Source organism: Nannobrachium achirus (genome assembly GCF_963921795.1).
Source record: "Nannobrachium achirus genome assembly, chromosome: 17".
Classification (NCBI taxonomy): Eukaryota; Metazoa; Chordata; class Actinopteri; order Myctophiformes; family Myctophidae; genus Nannobrachium; species Nannobrachium achirus.
This window is the reverse complement of record NC_137824.1, coordinates 56,045,695-56,062,347: the sequence shown is the minus strand read 5'-3', so window position 1 is coordinate 56,062,347 and position 16,653 is coordinate 56,045,695. Positions and strand designations below refer to the sequence as shown.

Here is a 16,653-nt window from a genome sequence, read left to right as displayed (position 1 = left end):
TTTGATGCCATTACTGTTGTACCTACTTACTTGTAACAGAGTATTTCTATATTGCAGTATTGATACTTTTACTATACGAGTACATTTCCCACCACTGGCTACTATACTGTCGAATCCAGAATGTTAATTTAACCCTGAGACTGTGTTAAATCTATAACCAAATGGATCAGATTTAAAGGTAGCTGTCAGCAACTGCCTAATGGGCTACAGACGGCTGCAACAAGTACGCACATGCCAAACGTCTGGTCTTAACCCACACGCTCAATCACACCTTTGACCACACATTTCAGTACACACGAGGAGAGCCCCAAGTACCTCTAGGAACATCTATGTTGTGAAATGATTCCTGGAATCCCTTCTCGCGCAAGTTATTTGTCATTCTTAGCTTCCCGCCATGAAGCTGTCCCGTGCACAGCAGGATTGTGTTAAATCACAACTAGAAACGCCAAAGTGCTATTGATAGACTCAAACTCAAAACAGATACCAGGAGATCACGCTGGCAAAATCAGACAATCACTAGAAAATGTATTGTTGGGGATCAGATAGTCACGTCAAGTCACATTTAGTTATATAGCATATTTCATACAACAAAGCGCATACTCAATGTGCTTACAAGAAAATGCCAATAAAGACTAAAAATGTAATCCAAAATAAAAACAGATAAAAACAGACATAATGACACAAAGTGAACACGATTACATTCTGATTAAATAACAGTTTAAGCCAGTGGTTCTCAACATGTGGGTCGGGACCCCAAAATATCTGCGTTCCATTCCCGCCGGGGGACGCTGTGGGTGCTGGGGGCGTGTTCCTCCCTCCGCGTCATCAGCGCCCACACCCTAGGTGGGGTTGGCGATAGGGCCATTCTGTGTGGAGTTTGCATGTTCTCCCCGTGTCTCCTATAGGGTTGATACCCTCACAAAAACATGCAGTAATCCTGGTCTCAATAATGCCTCCCCCTGGCCAGCCGGGGCACCTGATGGAGGGGAAAGGAACTGGTTGGAATAACGTCTTCCTTCCTTCCTTCCAAAAGAAACAACTTGGACTACCCATGCATTGAAGGAAGCATGAGGTTTGTCTGTTGTCTCCCGCCTGGGGAGAGCAGAGGGAGAGCAGAGCCCAGGATTACATAGGCAATTGGCACTGGGTGAAAAACGGGGTTTAAAAAAGAAAAGAAAAAAAGAAATCTTTTTAAATAAAATGTTGTCAAAAAATCAGCTCGGAGGATGATACACGAAAGAAAAAGAAACTATGTAACATATCTCTTTCCAAATGCAAGGAATCGATTCTCGGTAAAGCCGGTCAATTTGACATATGGCCCAAGTGCTACAAAACTGTGTGAGGAGTAGCGCAGCAAAATAAAGTGTATCTAGTCAGACAAGTACTATAGTCTGGAGAGTGAAAAAAAGACTACCAAGTACATATTATTATGACTCTATGAGTACCTTTTACAAATTATAGAAGGTTTAAGTGGTAGCGAATATGCAGCTCGGCGAATAAAAGGTGAATTGAACCCAGTGCATGACGGACGACGATATCACGATAAATTAAATCTCCGCGATACGATTACCGTGAGTGGTTTTTATCACGATAAACGATAATATCGCTTATCGTCCCATCCCTAGTGGTGACTTGGTTTCCTCTTACGCTCTTCAGTCACTGTTACTTTGATTGGGGACATCGAGTACTCAAGGACCCCCTGAACCACTGGCGGATTCAAACCAAAGTCGACAAAGGAAGTTCAGAAATGCGTGCATTGGAGTTGCGGTAGAGAATGGCTGGCTTGTCATGCTATGCTGCACACCTCAAATCCTTGCCATGTGATTTTATAATCATGATTGACCCATTTAAATCTCTAATCAAAGGACAATGAGTGTGCTGAAAGTACAATAGGTCATTGTTTGGTTTAGGTAAGCGCCTTAATACTGTAAATAGGCCAAATCCAATATATGATGTGCTCAGAGTCAGTTACTGCCTGGTGCCCATTGCCCTATACACGTTGACATGTGCCATCATCTGTGCCATGCATGTGCCTGGCAAGCATGCAGGAGTTACTGCTGACTAGGCTCAGCTTCTCCAACATTAATCCTAAACTAAATCATTTGTTGAAATGGCTTAAAAAGACCTGTGTGACTGTGCAGGGGCGTCAATTGGGTATGGCAGGGGTATGCAGCTGCCATACCCTGGGTCCAGGGGGTGAAAATAAAAGTTACTCTTAAATATAAATCCATGAATGTCTCTTTGCTGTGCTGGTTATTATCTGTGCTGGTTATTATGTTGTTAAATTACAGTAAAATAACTACAAATGCAAATAGTAACAAAATGGTCACTTTAACAAGGTATTATAATTATATTCTCCACACTTGTATTCTTCCCATCTTGACAAAATGGTATATTCCCAGGTTCCGCAGGTCAGCTGCACAGTGCAATGCACACTTGAACAACCGTTCCAGGCTGCCATATCCGGCCCAAGAAACCATAGAAACGGGGGGGTGGGGGGATGAAATGTACTTCTTAAAATAATGTATCATGCCTGTTGCTAAGGTAGGCGCCCACACCAGTCATGTTGCCATACCTTAGCTTTTTCTGAACTGACGCCACTGTGACTGTGTCATAGCTTGGTAGTGTGTGTGAACTGTAGGTACTAGGTCAGGGTCCAAAATAGGTCATAGCCTTGTTTCTTGCGGATGCCCTCCTGACAAGAAAACTAATGTTGCTTTAATGAGTCTGGGGCGCAGAGCAAGACGCTTGGCTGCGGGCTAAAGATGTTTAAGGCCTCTCATTTACTTGCAACTCTCCCACCCTTCCACCTTGCTTTACGCGCTGCAACTGTGCCCCCTCTACCGGACAAATCAATGTATTACACCCTCACTCTGTCTTCACTCTTATCTATGCATTGAATCTCACAATAGAGCATCGCAGCGGAAGTGGTTTACTGGGGTCACTTAAAAATCGCCCATTCATTTTCCCCATAGACTTTTACAAAAATATTTATAACAATTATGTTAAGCCTCGAACAAAGCCATCCAGGATGGCAGTGAATCATTCATGACCATACAACCTTTGATCCTATGTGAAAACATATTTTAATATTACATTATTTGATATATACTACATTTAATAAATATCCCATTTGTTTAGCGATTTTCAAAACGTTCTTTTCATAGAAACAAAGGTCTCATGTAATGTTCATGATTCACTGCCATCCATGGATGGCTTTGTTCGAGGCTTAACATAATTGTTATAAATATTTTTGTAAAAGTCTATGGGGAAAATGAATGGGCGATTTTTAAGTGACCCCAGTAAACCACTTCCGCTGCCATGCTCTATGCAGAGGATATATTCTAAATATGAACCAATCAGTGTGTCACAACTTCAACTCTGTTTTTAGAAAGGAGAAGGTTGGTCTCTTCTCATAATTAACTCCATGTTTCTCCATCTTCTTCTTCCAGCTCCCCAACATGTTTGGCAGCATCAGTTCAACCATCATGTCTTTGATGATCGGTTCCTATGCCTCCTCTGCCGTTACATTCCCTGCTCTCAAGGTAAGCAAAGATGTCTTCATTATGTACTTTGTCTGTGATAGAGCAGGAGTTCTCAGAACCAGGGACACACATTACATTTAGTCTGTGATAGAGCATGAGTTCTCAGAACCAGGGACACAAAGATGTCTTCATGATGTACTTTGTCTGTGACAGAGCAGGAGTTCTCATTATGTACTTTGTCTGTGATAGAGCATGAGTTCTCATTGTGTACTTTGTCTGTGACAGAGCATGAGTTCTCATTATGTACTTTGTCTGTGATAGAGCAGGAGTTCTCATTATGTACTTTGTCTGTGATAGAGCATGAGTTCTCATTGTGTACTTTGTCTGTGATAGAGCATGAGTTCTCAGAACCAGGGACACACATTACATTTAGTCTGTAATAGAGCATGAGTTCTCATTATGTACTTTGTCTGTGACAGAGCATGAGTTCTCAGAACCAGGGACACAAAGATGTCTTCATTGTGTACTTTGTCTGTAATAGAGCATGAGTTCTCAGAACCAGGGACACAAAGATGTCTTCATTGTGTACTTTGTCTGTAATAGAGCATGAGTTCTCAGAACCAGGGACACAAAGATGTCTTCATTGTGTACTTTGTCTGTGACAGAGCAGGAGTTCTCAGAACCAGGGACACACATTACATTTAGTCTGTGATAGAGCATGAGTTCTCAGAACCAGGGACACAAAGATGTCTTCATGATGTACTTTGTCTGTGATAGAGCAGGAGTTCTCAGAACCAGGGACACAAAGATGTCTTCATGATGTACTTTGTCTGTGATAGAGCATGAGTTCTCAGAACCAGGGACACAAAGATGTCTTCATTGTGTACTTTGTCTGTAATAGAGCATGAGTTCTCAGAACCAGGGACACAAAGATGTCTTCATTGTGTACTTTGTCTGTAATAGAGCATGAGTTCTCAGAACCAGGGACACAAAGATGTCTTCATTGTGTACTTTGTCTGTAATAGAGCATGAGTTCTCAGAACCAGGGACACAAAGATGTCTTCATTATGTACTTTGTCTGTGATAGAGCAGGAGTTCTCAGAACCAGGGACACACATTACATTTAGTCTGTGATAGAGCATGAGTTCTCAGAACCAGGGACACAAAGATGTCTTCATGATGTACTTTGTCTGTGACAGAGCAGGAGTTCTCATTATGTACTTTGTCTGTGATAGAGCATGAGTTCTCATTGTGTACTTTGTCTGTGACAGAGCATGAGTTCTCATTATGTACTTTGTCTGTGATAGAGCAGGAGTTCTCATTATGTACTTTGTCTGTGATAGAGCATGAGTTCTCATTGTGTACTTTGTCTGTGATAGAGCATGAGTTCTCAGAACCAGGGACACACATTACATTTAGTCTGTAATAGAGCATGAGTTCTCATTATGTACTTTGTCTGTGACAGAGCATGAGTTCTCAGAACCAGGGACACAAAGATGTCTTCATTGTGTACTTTGTCTGTAATAGAGCATGAGTTCTCAGAACCAGGGACACAAAGATGTCTTCATTGTGTACTTTGTCTGTAATAGAGCATGAGTTCTCAGAACCAGGGACACAAAGATGTCTTCATTGTGTACTTTGTCTGTGACAGAGCAGGAGTTCTCAGAACCAGGGACACACATTACATTTAGTCTGTGATAGAGCATGAGTTCTCAGAACCAGGGACACAAAGATGTCTTCATGATGTACTTTGTCTGTGATAGAGCAGGAGTTCTCAGAACCAGGGACACAAAGATGTCTTCATGATGTACTTTGTCTGTGATAGAGCATGAGTTCTCAGAACCAGGGACACAAAGATGTCTTCATTGTGTACTTTGTCTGTAATAGAGCATGAGTTCTCAGAACCAGGGACACAAAGATGTCTTCATTGTGTACTTTGTCTGTAATAGAGCATGAGTTCTCAGAACCAGGGACACAAAGATGTCTTCATTGTGTACTTTGTCTGTAATAGAGCATGAGTTCTCAGAACCAGGGACACAAAGATGTCTTCATTGTGTACTTTGTCTGTGACAGAGCAGGAGTTCTCAGAACCAGGGACACACATTACATTTAGTCTGTGATAGAGCATGAGTTCTCAGAACCAGGGACACAAAGATGTCTTCATGATGTACTTTGTCTGTGACAGAGCAGGAGTTCTCAGAACCAGGGACACAAAGATGTCTTCATGATGTACTTTGTCTGTGATAGAGCATGAGTTCTCAGAACCAGGGACACAAAGATGTCTTCATTATGTACTTTGTCTGTGATAGAGCATGAGTTCTCAGAACCAGGGACACAAAGATGTCTTCATTATGTACTTTGTCTGTGACAGAGCAGGAGTTCTCAGAACCAGGGACACAAAGATGTCTTCATTGTGTACTTTGTCTGTAATAGAGCATGAGTTCTCAGAACCAGGGACACACATTACATTTAGTCTGTGATAGAGCATGAGTTCTCAGAACCAGGGACACACATTACATTTACATGAACTTTGGTTTATAGAACTGGCACATATTATATATCCATATGAACGGGACATAATTGTGTAATTAAAGGGATATTCCACTTTCAACAGGGAGCAGTGGTAGGGCCTCTCTCCACATACACACCCATTGTAACTTCAAACTCCATTTTAACCATGATAGATTCATTACAACACCCATTATTTTTTCTGGTGACTCATACTACCCTCCTAATACGTGAGCAGGCTGTGTCTTTTCGATAACCTTTTTCATTTATTTTTAATAATTATTTGGGAAAATGGAAAAAATGAAATACAAAAAAATAATTATTACAAATAAATGAAATAAGTTATCGAAAAAACACGGCCTGCTCACATATTAGGAGGGTAGTATGAGTCACCAGAAAATATAATGGGTGTTTTTAATGAATCTATCATGGTTAAAATGAAGTTTGAAGTTACAATGGGTGTGTGGGGAGAGGCCCTGGGCCTGGAGGGCCTGGTAACATTTACATCAAATATCTAAATATTCAATCAAGCTAATTAAAAACTGTTCAGGGTATTCATAAAAGCCTGATTAGATGATAAAATTACCAAAAGGTTTTTTGAAAGTGAAATATCCCTTTAACATGAATGGTTTTAGAATGGAAAACCCCATGTATTACCTTTCAGACAACCTACCAACCACAGTAGAACTTACCTGTCACTTATTCAAGTTGCATTCAAACTAGGGCATTAACGAAAAAGTCGAGAAGTCGACTCAGTCGACTCCATTACACAAGTCGACTCCCACCAGAGAAAGTTGAAAGTCGAAGTTGAAAAAAAAAAATCCTTTGTATTTTTTTACATCATTATTTTTGCTCCATGTGTGCGTCTGTACAGCATTCAAACAGTAGGATTGCTTATTGTCAAGGACGGAATGATCCAATATTACAGTGCTACATTACATTTGGTATAACACTAGTTCTAGTGAGCATGTAGATCGGCTATTTTCACAATTTCTGTCTCTATATATTTGACAATTTGGACAATGTTTAATGTGCCATTTTAGAGGTTTTAAAAAATCCTTAAATTGGCACTTTAGAAATGTGAAGATACCCTCTATACACTTAAACTTTATGTTGGTTTGTTTACAGTTGAGTGAGAAAACACTGTTGCACATTAAGTTAATCATCTGGGGACCCCCCAAAATAATTGGGGGGTCGTGTGTGATGTGATGACGTCATCAAACGATAAAGTCGACTTCAACTCAACTTTTTACTGAGTCGAGTCGACTTGCAAAAATCACCAGTCGTTAATGCCCTAATTCAAAGTGGAAAGTGAGGTACAAGTTGCCTATTTAATAAAGACAGTGTCTCTCTTTTCTTTCCAGACGATCTACCAGGCAGGGGTGTCCTTCCATGTCATCATGTGGGCGTGGACGGGTCTCGCTGCTTTCGTCTTCTTCAACTGTTTCCTGAACTGGCCGACCCAGGGCTTCCCTACGCCTGACGAGATTGATTACAGGTCAGTGTATATAATAGGTAACCTGACTGCGCCAGATAGTTGCAGCAGTGCGTAACGCTCTGCCTTACATCTGGGCTCTCTCGGGCAGACTCGATGTAAGGGGCGGGCCATTTTTTGAATTTCTTTAGCAGGTGATTGGATGTGGCCGTCTCTCTATCACAGTGTGGGAGTGCCAACTCCAACCACTCATATTGGCCTGTCTGCATCCACGTGGTCTGCAATCAGACTCTATTGGCTCAGAGCCGCTCAGAGCCCGCCCGTAGCTGCCGCTGATTGGTCCGGCCCGGGGCTTTACGAGCGTTATCAACTCCCACCGAGAGAGCTCAGATGGTAAAGTAGAGCGGTAGCCTACGCACTACTGCCACCATCTGACGAAAGTCAGGTTATATAATAGGGCTGTCACAATTATTACATAATCGTCTAATCGTGAATATTTGACATAACCACGATTATTTTGCATAATCCTCATGATCGTTTCAAAAAAAAAAAAAAAAAAGTGATGTGACGCATTGTGAGCTTGTAGATCGGCGATTTCCACTATCAATGCTATTTTTTAAGTATAAAGTTGTCAAATATGTCAGTAATTTCTTTGGGTTATGTGTCATATCTGCCATGTGCAACTTCAAAGCCTGCAAGCCAAACAGAAATGTAACTGTCAAGGACAAAAACACAATTAAATCATTAATCGCAATTATTGATTGATTGATTGAAGAATTTATTAGAAGTTTGCAATAGAAAAAAGTACAGTTTCATGACAGTACAAATCACTGGTACAAGGTCAACTAAAAGGAGATCCTAGAAAGCCGAGGCTTATTTCCACAGGAACCACACTTTAAGTATCTCATATAACATTGAAAGACAGACGGATAGAACATAGTACTTTATCTAGGATAATATCAGTTTCAAAAGCATTGAGTGACAATTAATCGGCATGTAAAATGTCATAATCGTGACAGCCTTATCAGTGTAGCCATCAGCCCAGTCATGCTTCTGTCACCTATGAGAGAAGCTATACCCACACACTTGGAACTGTAATCAAGGAGAGTCAGAAATCAAATCTCAATGCTGCTTGCCTTTTTTGTACATGGCTCCGTTGTCTTCATCTTCAACTATCTCACTTATCGACATTGCTGTGTGTGTTTGTGAAACAGTAAGATCATGGAGCTTCAAGAGCTGTCTTCAGGCGATCAGAAGGTCGTGGGAGAAAGACTGAACCAGAAGAATGGAGATGTCCAACACTCCACAGAGAAACTACCCACGGAGATCACTGAGATAACTAGTGAGATCGCACGTGAGTCAACATACAGGAAATCTGAACGGAAGTACTGTACATGCACGCACGCAGTGTTGGGGAGGTCCAGGGGCGTCACAAGGGGTAGGAAAGCGGGACTGAGTTACCAGGGCCCAAGGTGGAGGGGCCCTAGTAACTTTAGCTATTGAAAAATAGCAGATATACAAGCTCACAGCACGGCACCGAGTGCCGCGCTGCGAGCTTGTAGATCTGCTATTTTTGAAAAGTCGTGAAAATGTGCGCAAATCTTTGAATATATGTATTTTTTAAGTGAACATTTGTAACTCAAATTTTGCTTCTGGGGGGTCCCTGGAACTAAATATTTTGAGATGGGGGGTCCTTCACATGAAAAAGTTTGAGCATCACTGACATGGAAACATAGGTTTCTTGGCACACATTTTCACGATTTTTCAAAAATAGCAGATCTACAAGCTCGCAGCACGGCACTCGGTGCCGCGCTGTGAGCTTGTATATCTGCTATTTTTCAATAGTTAACATTCATGGGGGGCCCGCAGTGAATCCTTGTACCCAGGGCCCAGAATTTGGTGTGACGCCCCTGGGGAGGTCACTTTGAAAGCGTAACTTGTACAGTTACAAGTAAGTAACTCACCATGGCAGTAACTTGATCAAGTTAAAGTTATACCCCTGGAGAAATGTAACTAAAGTTTCTAGTTACATAGACCAAGTAACTTGAGTAACTTGAGTTACTTTTTCAGTGTTAAATTGAGAATGTACATTTGGTGTACATGAAACAAAATATAATATCCTACAAATAAAGTAACATGCCAGCAGAAATATGCCTCTCAACTGAGTTTTATATTTTATTTAAAAAAGGTTGACATTTTCTTTACATAAATAAATAAAGTTAAAAAATAAGAAAATTATGATCTGTTGAGGACTCTGTTACATGAGTCATGACATTTGAACAAAACTTAAATGTAAGATTATAACTTCGCTTGTAACTTCTTGTAACTTTAGCCAAAAATGACCCAAAAGGTTACCAGCAAGTTACAGCAAAATGTAACTTAGTTGCGTAACTCAGTTACATGTAACTTTAACTTCCCCAACACTGCACGCTTGCAGTGCAGTTCAGAAGAGTCAGCATGTACCACGTGTTAGGGTCCATTAGATGACGTACATCCACAGCCTCCGCTACTAACGAATATTAGTCATGAGCAGGGACATGCTGGCCATTGGGAAAAGCGGGACAACTCCCGAACGGCCGGTTCATTCCCGGCCGGTCCAGGCCGGCCATTAGGAAAAAATTTAAAATAAAATGTCGGCCTTCGTTCCATTTTGGGGGCTGGGCAGCCAACAAAGTAAATCATCACTGTCGGGCAGAAACCTTGTATCTCTTTTTCGCAAAGCAAAGCCCTGCTTCATCATACAAGGCCGTCGCACAAAAGTAGTGAAAACAGCAGATCTACAAGCACACAACGCCTCGCACCGCGAGGCGTTGTGTGCTTGTAGATCGGCTGTTTTCAATAGTTTAAATCATTTTTGAGCGGTGGTCACAACGCTCCTATACGTGGCCGTGTGTGTGGGTATGTCTCCGTGTCTGTCTGTCTGTCTGTCTGTAGCCTGTCAGTACCTTTTTTGACCACACATGTTAAGGGAGGGGCGCTGTTGTTCAGGCCAGACCAGACACACACACACACACACACACACGCACACACACACACACACAGGGGGGAAGGGGGGGGGGGGGGAACCACCGCTCAGTTCACACGGGTGTGATTTTTAAAATGATAAATACAAAACAAACAGTTTTGGACATACAAGGTTTCCACCCGACAACGACGAAATATAACTCATATATTTGGCTCACTGGCTTGTCACTTGTCATGATCTGAATTCTGAAATGGCAAAGTAGCAGCAGCGCTATAGAAAGAGATCTCTCTCTATAGCGCGCAATGAGGGCCTCTCCAACTCTTTTTCCCGGGCTGAATCAGGGGCCCAGCACATCCCTCCTAACGAATATTAGCCATGAGAATGTTGTGCAACACAAGCCACTATTTCTCAGAAGATCATAAAACGGTTTTATATATCATGGGTTATTAGTGTGTTAAAGAGAAAAGACTGTTTGTAAACAGCTGCTCGAGACCTTGATAAGCCATGGTCACATCAGTGAATGCAACCCCTTCATCGTCTCAGAGAACCAGTGGTTTCTAATGTTACGTAATTATCACTGCAGGCTTTACACAATTCTGGAAATGATGTGTGCAGAAACCACTGGGTATACTACAGCAGGGGTTCCCAAACCTTTTGGTCTCAGGGCACCCCATGAATATTTTTTTAATCCGAGGCACCCCTACATTTTAATTTTCTGCCCCAGCACCTTATATTTATAGCATGTCGTCGTTGACGGGTGGAAACCTTGTATGTCCAAAACTGTTTGTTATGTATTTATCATCTATAAAATATACTAAAGTAGTGAAAACAGCAGATCTACAAGCACACGTTTGTACGGTAGATAGGCTGTTTTCACCAGTTTTGTGCGACAGTCTTGTATGATGAAGCAGGGCTTTGCTTTACCAAAAGACGCACACATTTGAAACTTGGAGATACAAGGTTTCTGCCCGACAGTGACGATATTTTAGTGATTAGGTTGCAAGGAAAACGTTGAGATAATAGCCATTTTGGTTAGAACTGACTGAAAATAACTTTGTACTTCAAGTTTAAAATGATACTAAATATTTGTTCAAGTGTCCAAATAAATTCTAAATATTATCAAATGATCTTGCGGCACCCCAGGGTGCCCCGTCACCCTGTACTACAGGGTAACATTCCCACTGAAGGCTAGAAATATTAACCACTTTCAACCTGCCTGTCCCTATTTTTGGTATTTCATTATAGGCAAATATCTTTTTTTTAAACATATTCATAAACTTTCAGAACTTTTCAAATATATCTACAACCTCAGAATGCACGGCATTGTGATGTGTTGTGAGCTTGTAGATCAGCAATTTTCGCTACTTAACACAGTCGTACAAGAAGTACGTTTAAACTATTACTAAGTATTTAAGAATACTCGTGTGAAATTACAAAGAGAATTTCATCTCACCTTTCACCTCCCTATGTACAGGGACAGGAAAAAAGTAAAACTGTCGCCGCTAACGTATCTTTTTCACTGGCTCAGATGCCGTCCCGTTCCGCCGCTCCGTGTTCTCCCCCATCTTCCTGTGGAGTCTGGTGACCATGGGGATGTCCCAGCTGAGGATCATCTTCTTCATGGGAGCCATGAACAAGATGCTGGAGTTCATAGTCCTCAAAGGCAACGAAAACCGTGAGTGAAAACCAGAGAATATACCGTAGCATACACACCCATTTAGGCCTAGAATTATTGACTGCTTTAACTGTTGAAAAATAGCAGATATACAAGCTCACAGCGCGGCACCGAGTGCCGCGCTGCGAGCTTGTAGATCAGCTATTTTTGAAAAAGTCGTGAAAATGTGTGCAAATCTTTGAATAGATGTATTTTCAAAGCAAACGTTTGTAACTCAAATTTTGCTTCTGGGGGGTCCCTGGTATATAGATATTTTGAGATAGGGGTCCGTGGCCAAATCATTTTGGGGGTCCTTCACATGAAAAGGTTTGAGAACCACTGACATAGTAGTCTCTCAAGAACAGACTAACCTAGCTCCAGTTAAGTGAAAAGGACCTTTTCTTTGACGACGGCTGGCCAGATTGCTGACATATAGAAACATAGGTTTTTAAAAAAAACCTTAGAAGGATTCAAAAGACTATTTTTCAATAGTTAAAGCAGTCAATAATCCTAGGCCTAAATGGGTTAATCTGTGTGTATATCTGTATATAATTGTTACGCGTTCTGATGATTTATTTCTTTATATTTTGTTTTTCCAGCTACTGTGAAGGAAGTGGAAGAGGCAGTGGAGAATGGTGAGTATGTGGTTTGTGCATGAGGTTGATTGTTAGTGTGGTTGCATGAGGTTGATTGTTAGTGTGGTTGCATGAGGTTGATTGTTAGTGTGGTTGCCCAAAGGGCAACACACTCTCCAGGGTTCCCACGGTCATGAAATTCCTGGAAATATCTTGAAATTAGAAAAATATTTTTCCAGTACTGGAAAAGTTTTGGAATTGATCAAGGGTCCTGGAAGGTCCTGGAAAAAAATTGCTATGCATTGTCTTTGGTTATTGATTTTGTTAATACCTCTGAAATGACAAATTAAACATTGGCCAAATTGTCAAATATTAGAGGCAGAAATTGTGAAAATAGCCAATCTACATGCTCACAACGCCTCGCAACGTTGTGAGCATGCAGATCTGCTATTTTCACAATAGAAACGTGTTATAAAAAATTCCTCAACTCTTAGTGCTCGTCAGGGTGCCGGGGTCCCCAGTTCAAATATGATTATTTCGGGGGTCACAGCCTGAAAAGGTTGAGAACCACTGACATACACTACCTGTCTTTGGGCATTGCGCGTAGGAGTAAGCGACTCGTTATTGAGCTGAATTGTTGTTATATTGTCCTGGAAATCGGGTTAAATATTCTGGAAAAGTTTTGGAAATTAATTGGTAAAAATGTGTGGGAACCCTGACTGTAGTTCTGGGGAAACGTCATTTTCACTAGATAAACTTTTCCGCTGCCATTGGAAATTGATGGAAACCAGATTTTCAATGGGGGAAAAGTGCAATTGGAATTCTTCACATGACAGTTAGCTTGCTGCAGAATATAGTCACAGCAACCACACTTGCATTTTCCAATTGCATCTCTCTAGTCTGTGTATTCATGTTTTGTAGCAGGGCATTAAAGACTTGTGATGTTTGCAAGTCGACTCGACTCAGTAAAAAGTTGAGTTGAAGTCGACGGTCCCCAGATGATTAACTTAATGTGCAACATTGTTTTCTCACTCAACCGTAAACAAACCAACATAAAGTTTAAGTATAAGAGAGGGTATCTTCACATTTCTAAAGTGTCAATTGAAGGATTTTTTAATAACTCTAAAATGACAAATTAAACATTGTCCAAAAAATATATAGAGGCAGAAATTGTGAAAATAGCCGATCTACATGCTCACAACGCCTCGCAACGCGAGGCGTTGTGAGCATGTAGATCTGCCATTTTCACAATAGAACCATGTTATATCAAATGTAATGTAGCTCTGTAATATTGGATCATTCCGTTCTTGACAATAACAATCCTGCTGTTTGAATGCTGTGCAGACGCACACATGGAGCAAAAATAATGATAGAAAAAAATACAAAGGTTTTTTTTTTTTTCAACTTAGACTTTCGACTTTCTCTGGTGGGAGTCGACTTGTGTAATGAAGTCGACTCAGTCGACTTGTCGACTTTTTCGTTAATGCCCTATTTTGTAGCTGTACACATACAGCCTGGAAGCCAGTCTGCCAGAGTGAAATCATAGGTCTGTGTATTGTCATCACGAAACCAGAGTACAGAGTCAACTGGCCTGAATAATTGAGGCTGGATTTCCAGACTCAAGTCTGCGTGTCTTTACCCCCATGTTTCCTTTCTTTAAACTGTTATAGTAAGTTACGTGATGTCATTTTCCATTGCCTCCCTCAGTGAGTTTCTACTCGTCCATCTTTGGCGTACTGCAGCTGCTGTGCCTGGCGACGTGTCCTCTGATTGGTTACATTATGGACTGGAAGATGAAGGAGTGCAAGGACGAGAAGTGTCCCGACTCAGACACAGGGTAAGACAACGAGGCAAAGAGGTTTTGTAGAGGGGAAAAAGTTCTTTTGTACCTTTTTTTGATGTATGTAAACTGATGAGGGGTCGCGCAGGTGTGTACCGTAGAGACAGCTCCCGTAAAAGTGCTCTCAAAAACCCACTGGACGTTAGCATCAATGGAGTAACAACACTCTTCCTTGTTATTTTCTCTGGGTCTATTGCTCTGTAGCGATTGAGCTGTCTTGACGGACGGTAGCCTACCGCGGCCATTTCACATTAATTCTTGCATGAGGCTGCCCTCTACTGCTAGTATAGCGAAAGTACACCTATTTAAGGAGAAAAGAAAATAATAATGATGAAAAGAAAAATGAATACATCTTTGTCTATAACATCGCAAAGGTAAGGTGCTTTTGCTGGCACAAAACCCAATAAATAAATTACAACATCTGGCAGTAAAACTGTTAAGTATTGACGTTTCAAGTGGTTAAATATCTGAAAACACAAATTGACATGAATCCAAAATACACTGACGATCGTGCTGTCATATGACGAAACTATATGGAATCTATGAAAAGGTTACGGGGGTCCCTGCTTCATCTCTCTCTCAACTAAGGGGTCCTTGGCCTGAAAACGTTGAAGACCCCTGCCTTAGACGGTAAAACTGTTGAGAATCACTTATTTGGGAGAGAGGGATTAACATGACATTGCTTGTGTACTTGCCCTCAGAGTGACCCAACCCGGGGCAGACCGTAGGATCCAGAAGGTGACCAATGCTATAAGGGCCTTCATCCTGACCAACCTGCTGCTGACCGTCTTTGGATTCACCTGTCTGGTAGAAAGCATTGAACTACAGGTACACACATACACAACCTGTCTGGTAGAAAGCATTGAACTACAGGTACACACATACACAACCTGTCTGGTAGAAAGCATTGAACTACAGGTACACACATACACAACCTGTCTGGTAGAAAGCATTGAACTACAGGTACACACATACACAAAGTACAACGAGTTAAGAAGAGGAAATTCCATTGGCATAGGGGGGAATAATGTATCCCCTGCTGTTTTGTGTTCAAAACCTGGGTTAGCATACTAACTCTCTTTATATTAGAGGAAAGGTTTGAGCTCTAAACTCAAGGCTTACCAGAGGTTAAAGCCAGGTGGTAGGGCGGGCCAGCATTAAAGTCCACAAATAACAGACAAGGTTTGCACGCTGAGAGAAGGGCATTGAGGCTCTTTGGAGCCAAGAATATACATTTGTATAAAATATATAAATTATAAAAGTTAAAAAGGTGGATGTTTCGGTCCTCAGACCACCATCAACACTGAATGCAGGTTTCTATGTTGCCTGTTTAGAGGTAACCAATGATAATAGAGCTGTTGTGGACAAAGGGCAAGGGAATAGATGTTGTATAGATGACTAGTAAATACGTTGGTTTTCTCTTCTCTAAGAGTGATGTGACAACATTGGATGTTTCCACAACAGTGACGATGGGCTGATTGATGATACCATGATAACATGATGATATCATTGGTTACTTCTAATAGGCAACGTAGGAAACCTGCATTCAGTGTTGAAGATGGTCTGAGTTACGAAACATCTGCTCCTTGTGTTGCGTTTATTCACTGTCACCTTTTGCATATTTTTGCACCCAAATAGCCCAACGTGCTTCTGTCAGTGTGAAAGACTTTTCTGTTATTTGTAGTTATATTGAAGTAATATAGTGCAGAGTTGGGCGTTATTATTAACTCTTTGGATCTAAAAAAAGAAAAAGAGGTATTTCTTCACTGTCGGGCAGAAACAAGTTTCAAATTTGTACGTAAAGCCCTGCTTCATCATACAGCACTGTCGCACAAAACTAGTGATAATAACAGATCTACACAATGTGATGCGAGGCGTTGTGTGCTTGTATTTTCTCTATTTTAAATCATTTTTCACGGTAAATATAAAACGAACTGTTTTGGACATACAAGGTTCCACCCGACAACGATTTGTTGAAGTGCCAGGCCGGACCAGAGGAATTCTCTATGGTGCCTGGGGTTTACTCCTGTTCCACCTGGACACCCACACTTTAACTGCTTTAAACACATTTTATTCATAATCAAAAACAATGCTTAAGCAAGAATGGTGATAAAGAACATTTTTGCACTTACCCTTTGATGATGGAGAAGGCCACTATATTTACACACACACTCCAGAGGGCCACACTGCA

The 16,653-nt window shown here is 41.2% G+C and overlaps 1 protein-coding gene across 1 annotated transcript in view; it reads left to right on the top strand.

The window, feature by feature from the left end:
• Window positions 1-16,653, top strand: part of slc43a1a (solute carrier family 43 member 1a) — a gene marked incomplete at both ends in the record, with an annotated part of 36,515 nt that overhangs the window by 16,162 nt on the left and 3,700 nt on the right. Inside the window, 6 exons of the mRNA XM_080746822.1 lie at window positions 3,453-3,545; window positions 7,358-7,491; window positions 8,643-8,770; window positions 11,922-12,068; window positions 14,330-14,459; window positions 15,164-15,290. Of these exons, the coding sequence (XP_080602948.1) occupies window positions 3,453-3,545; window positions 7,358-7,491; window positions 8,643-8,770; window positions 11,922-12,068; window positions 14,330-14,459; window positions 15,164-15,290 (759 nt within the window). The remainder of the gene's footprint in view (window positions 1-3,452; window positions 3,546-7,357; window positions 7,492-8,642; window positions 8,771-11,921; window positions 12,069-14,329; window positions 14,460-15,163; window positions 15,291-16,653) is intronic.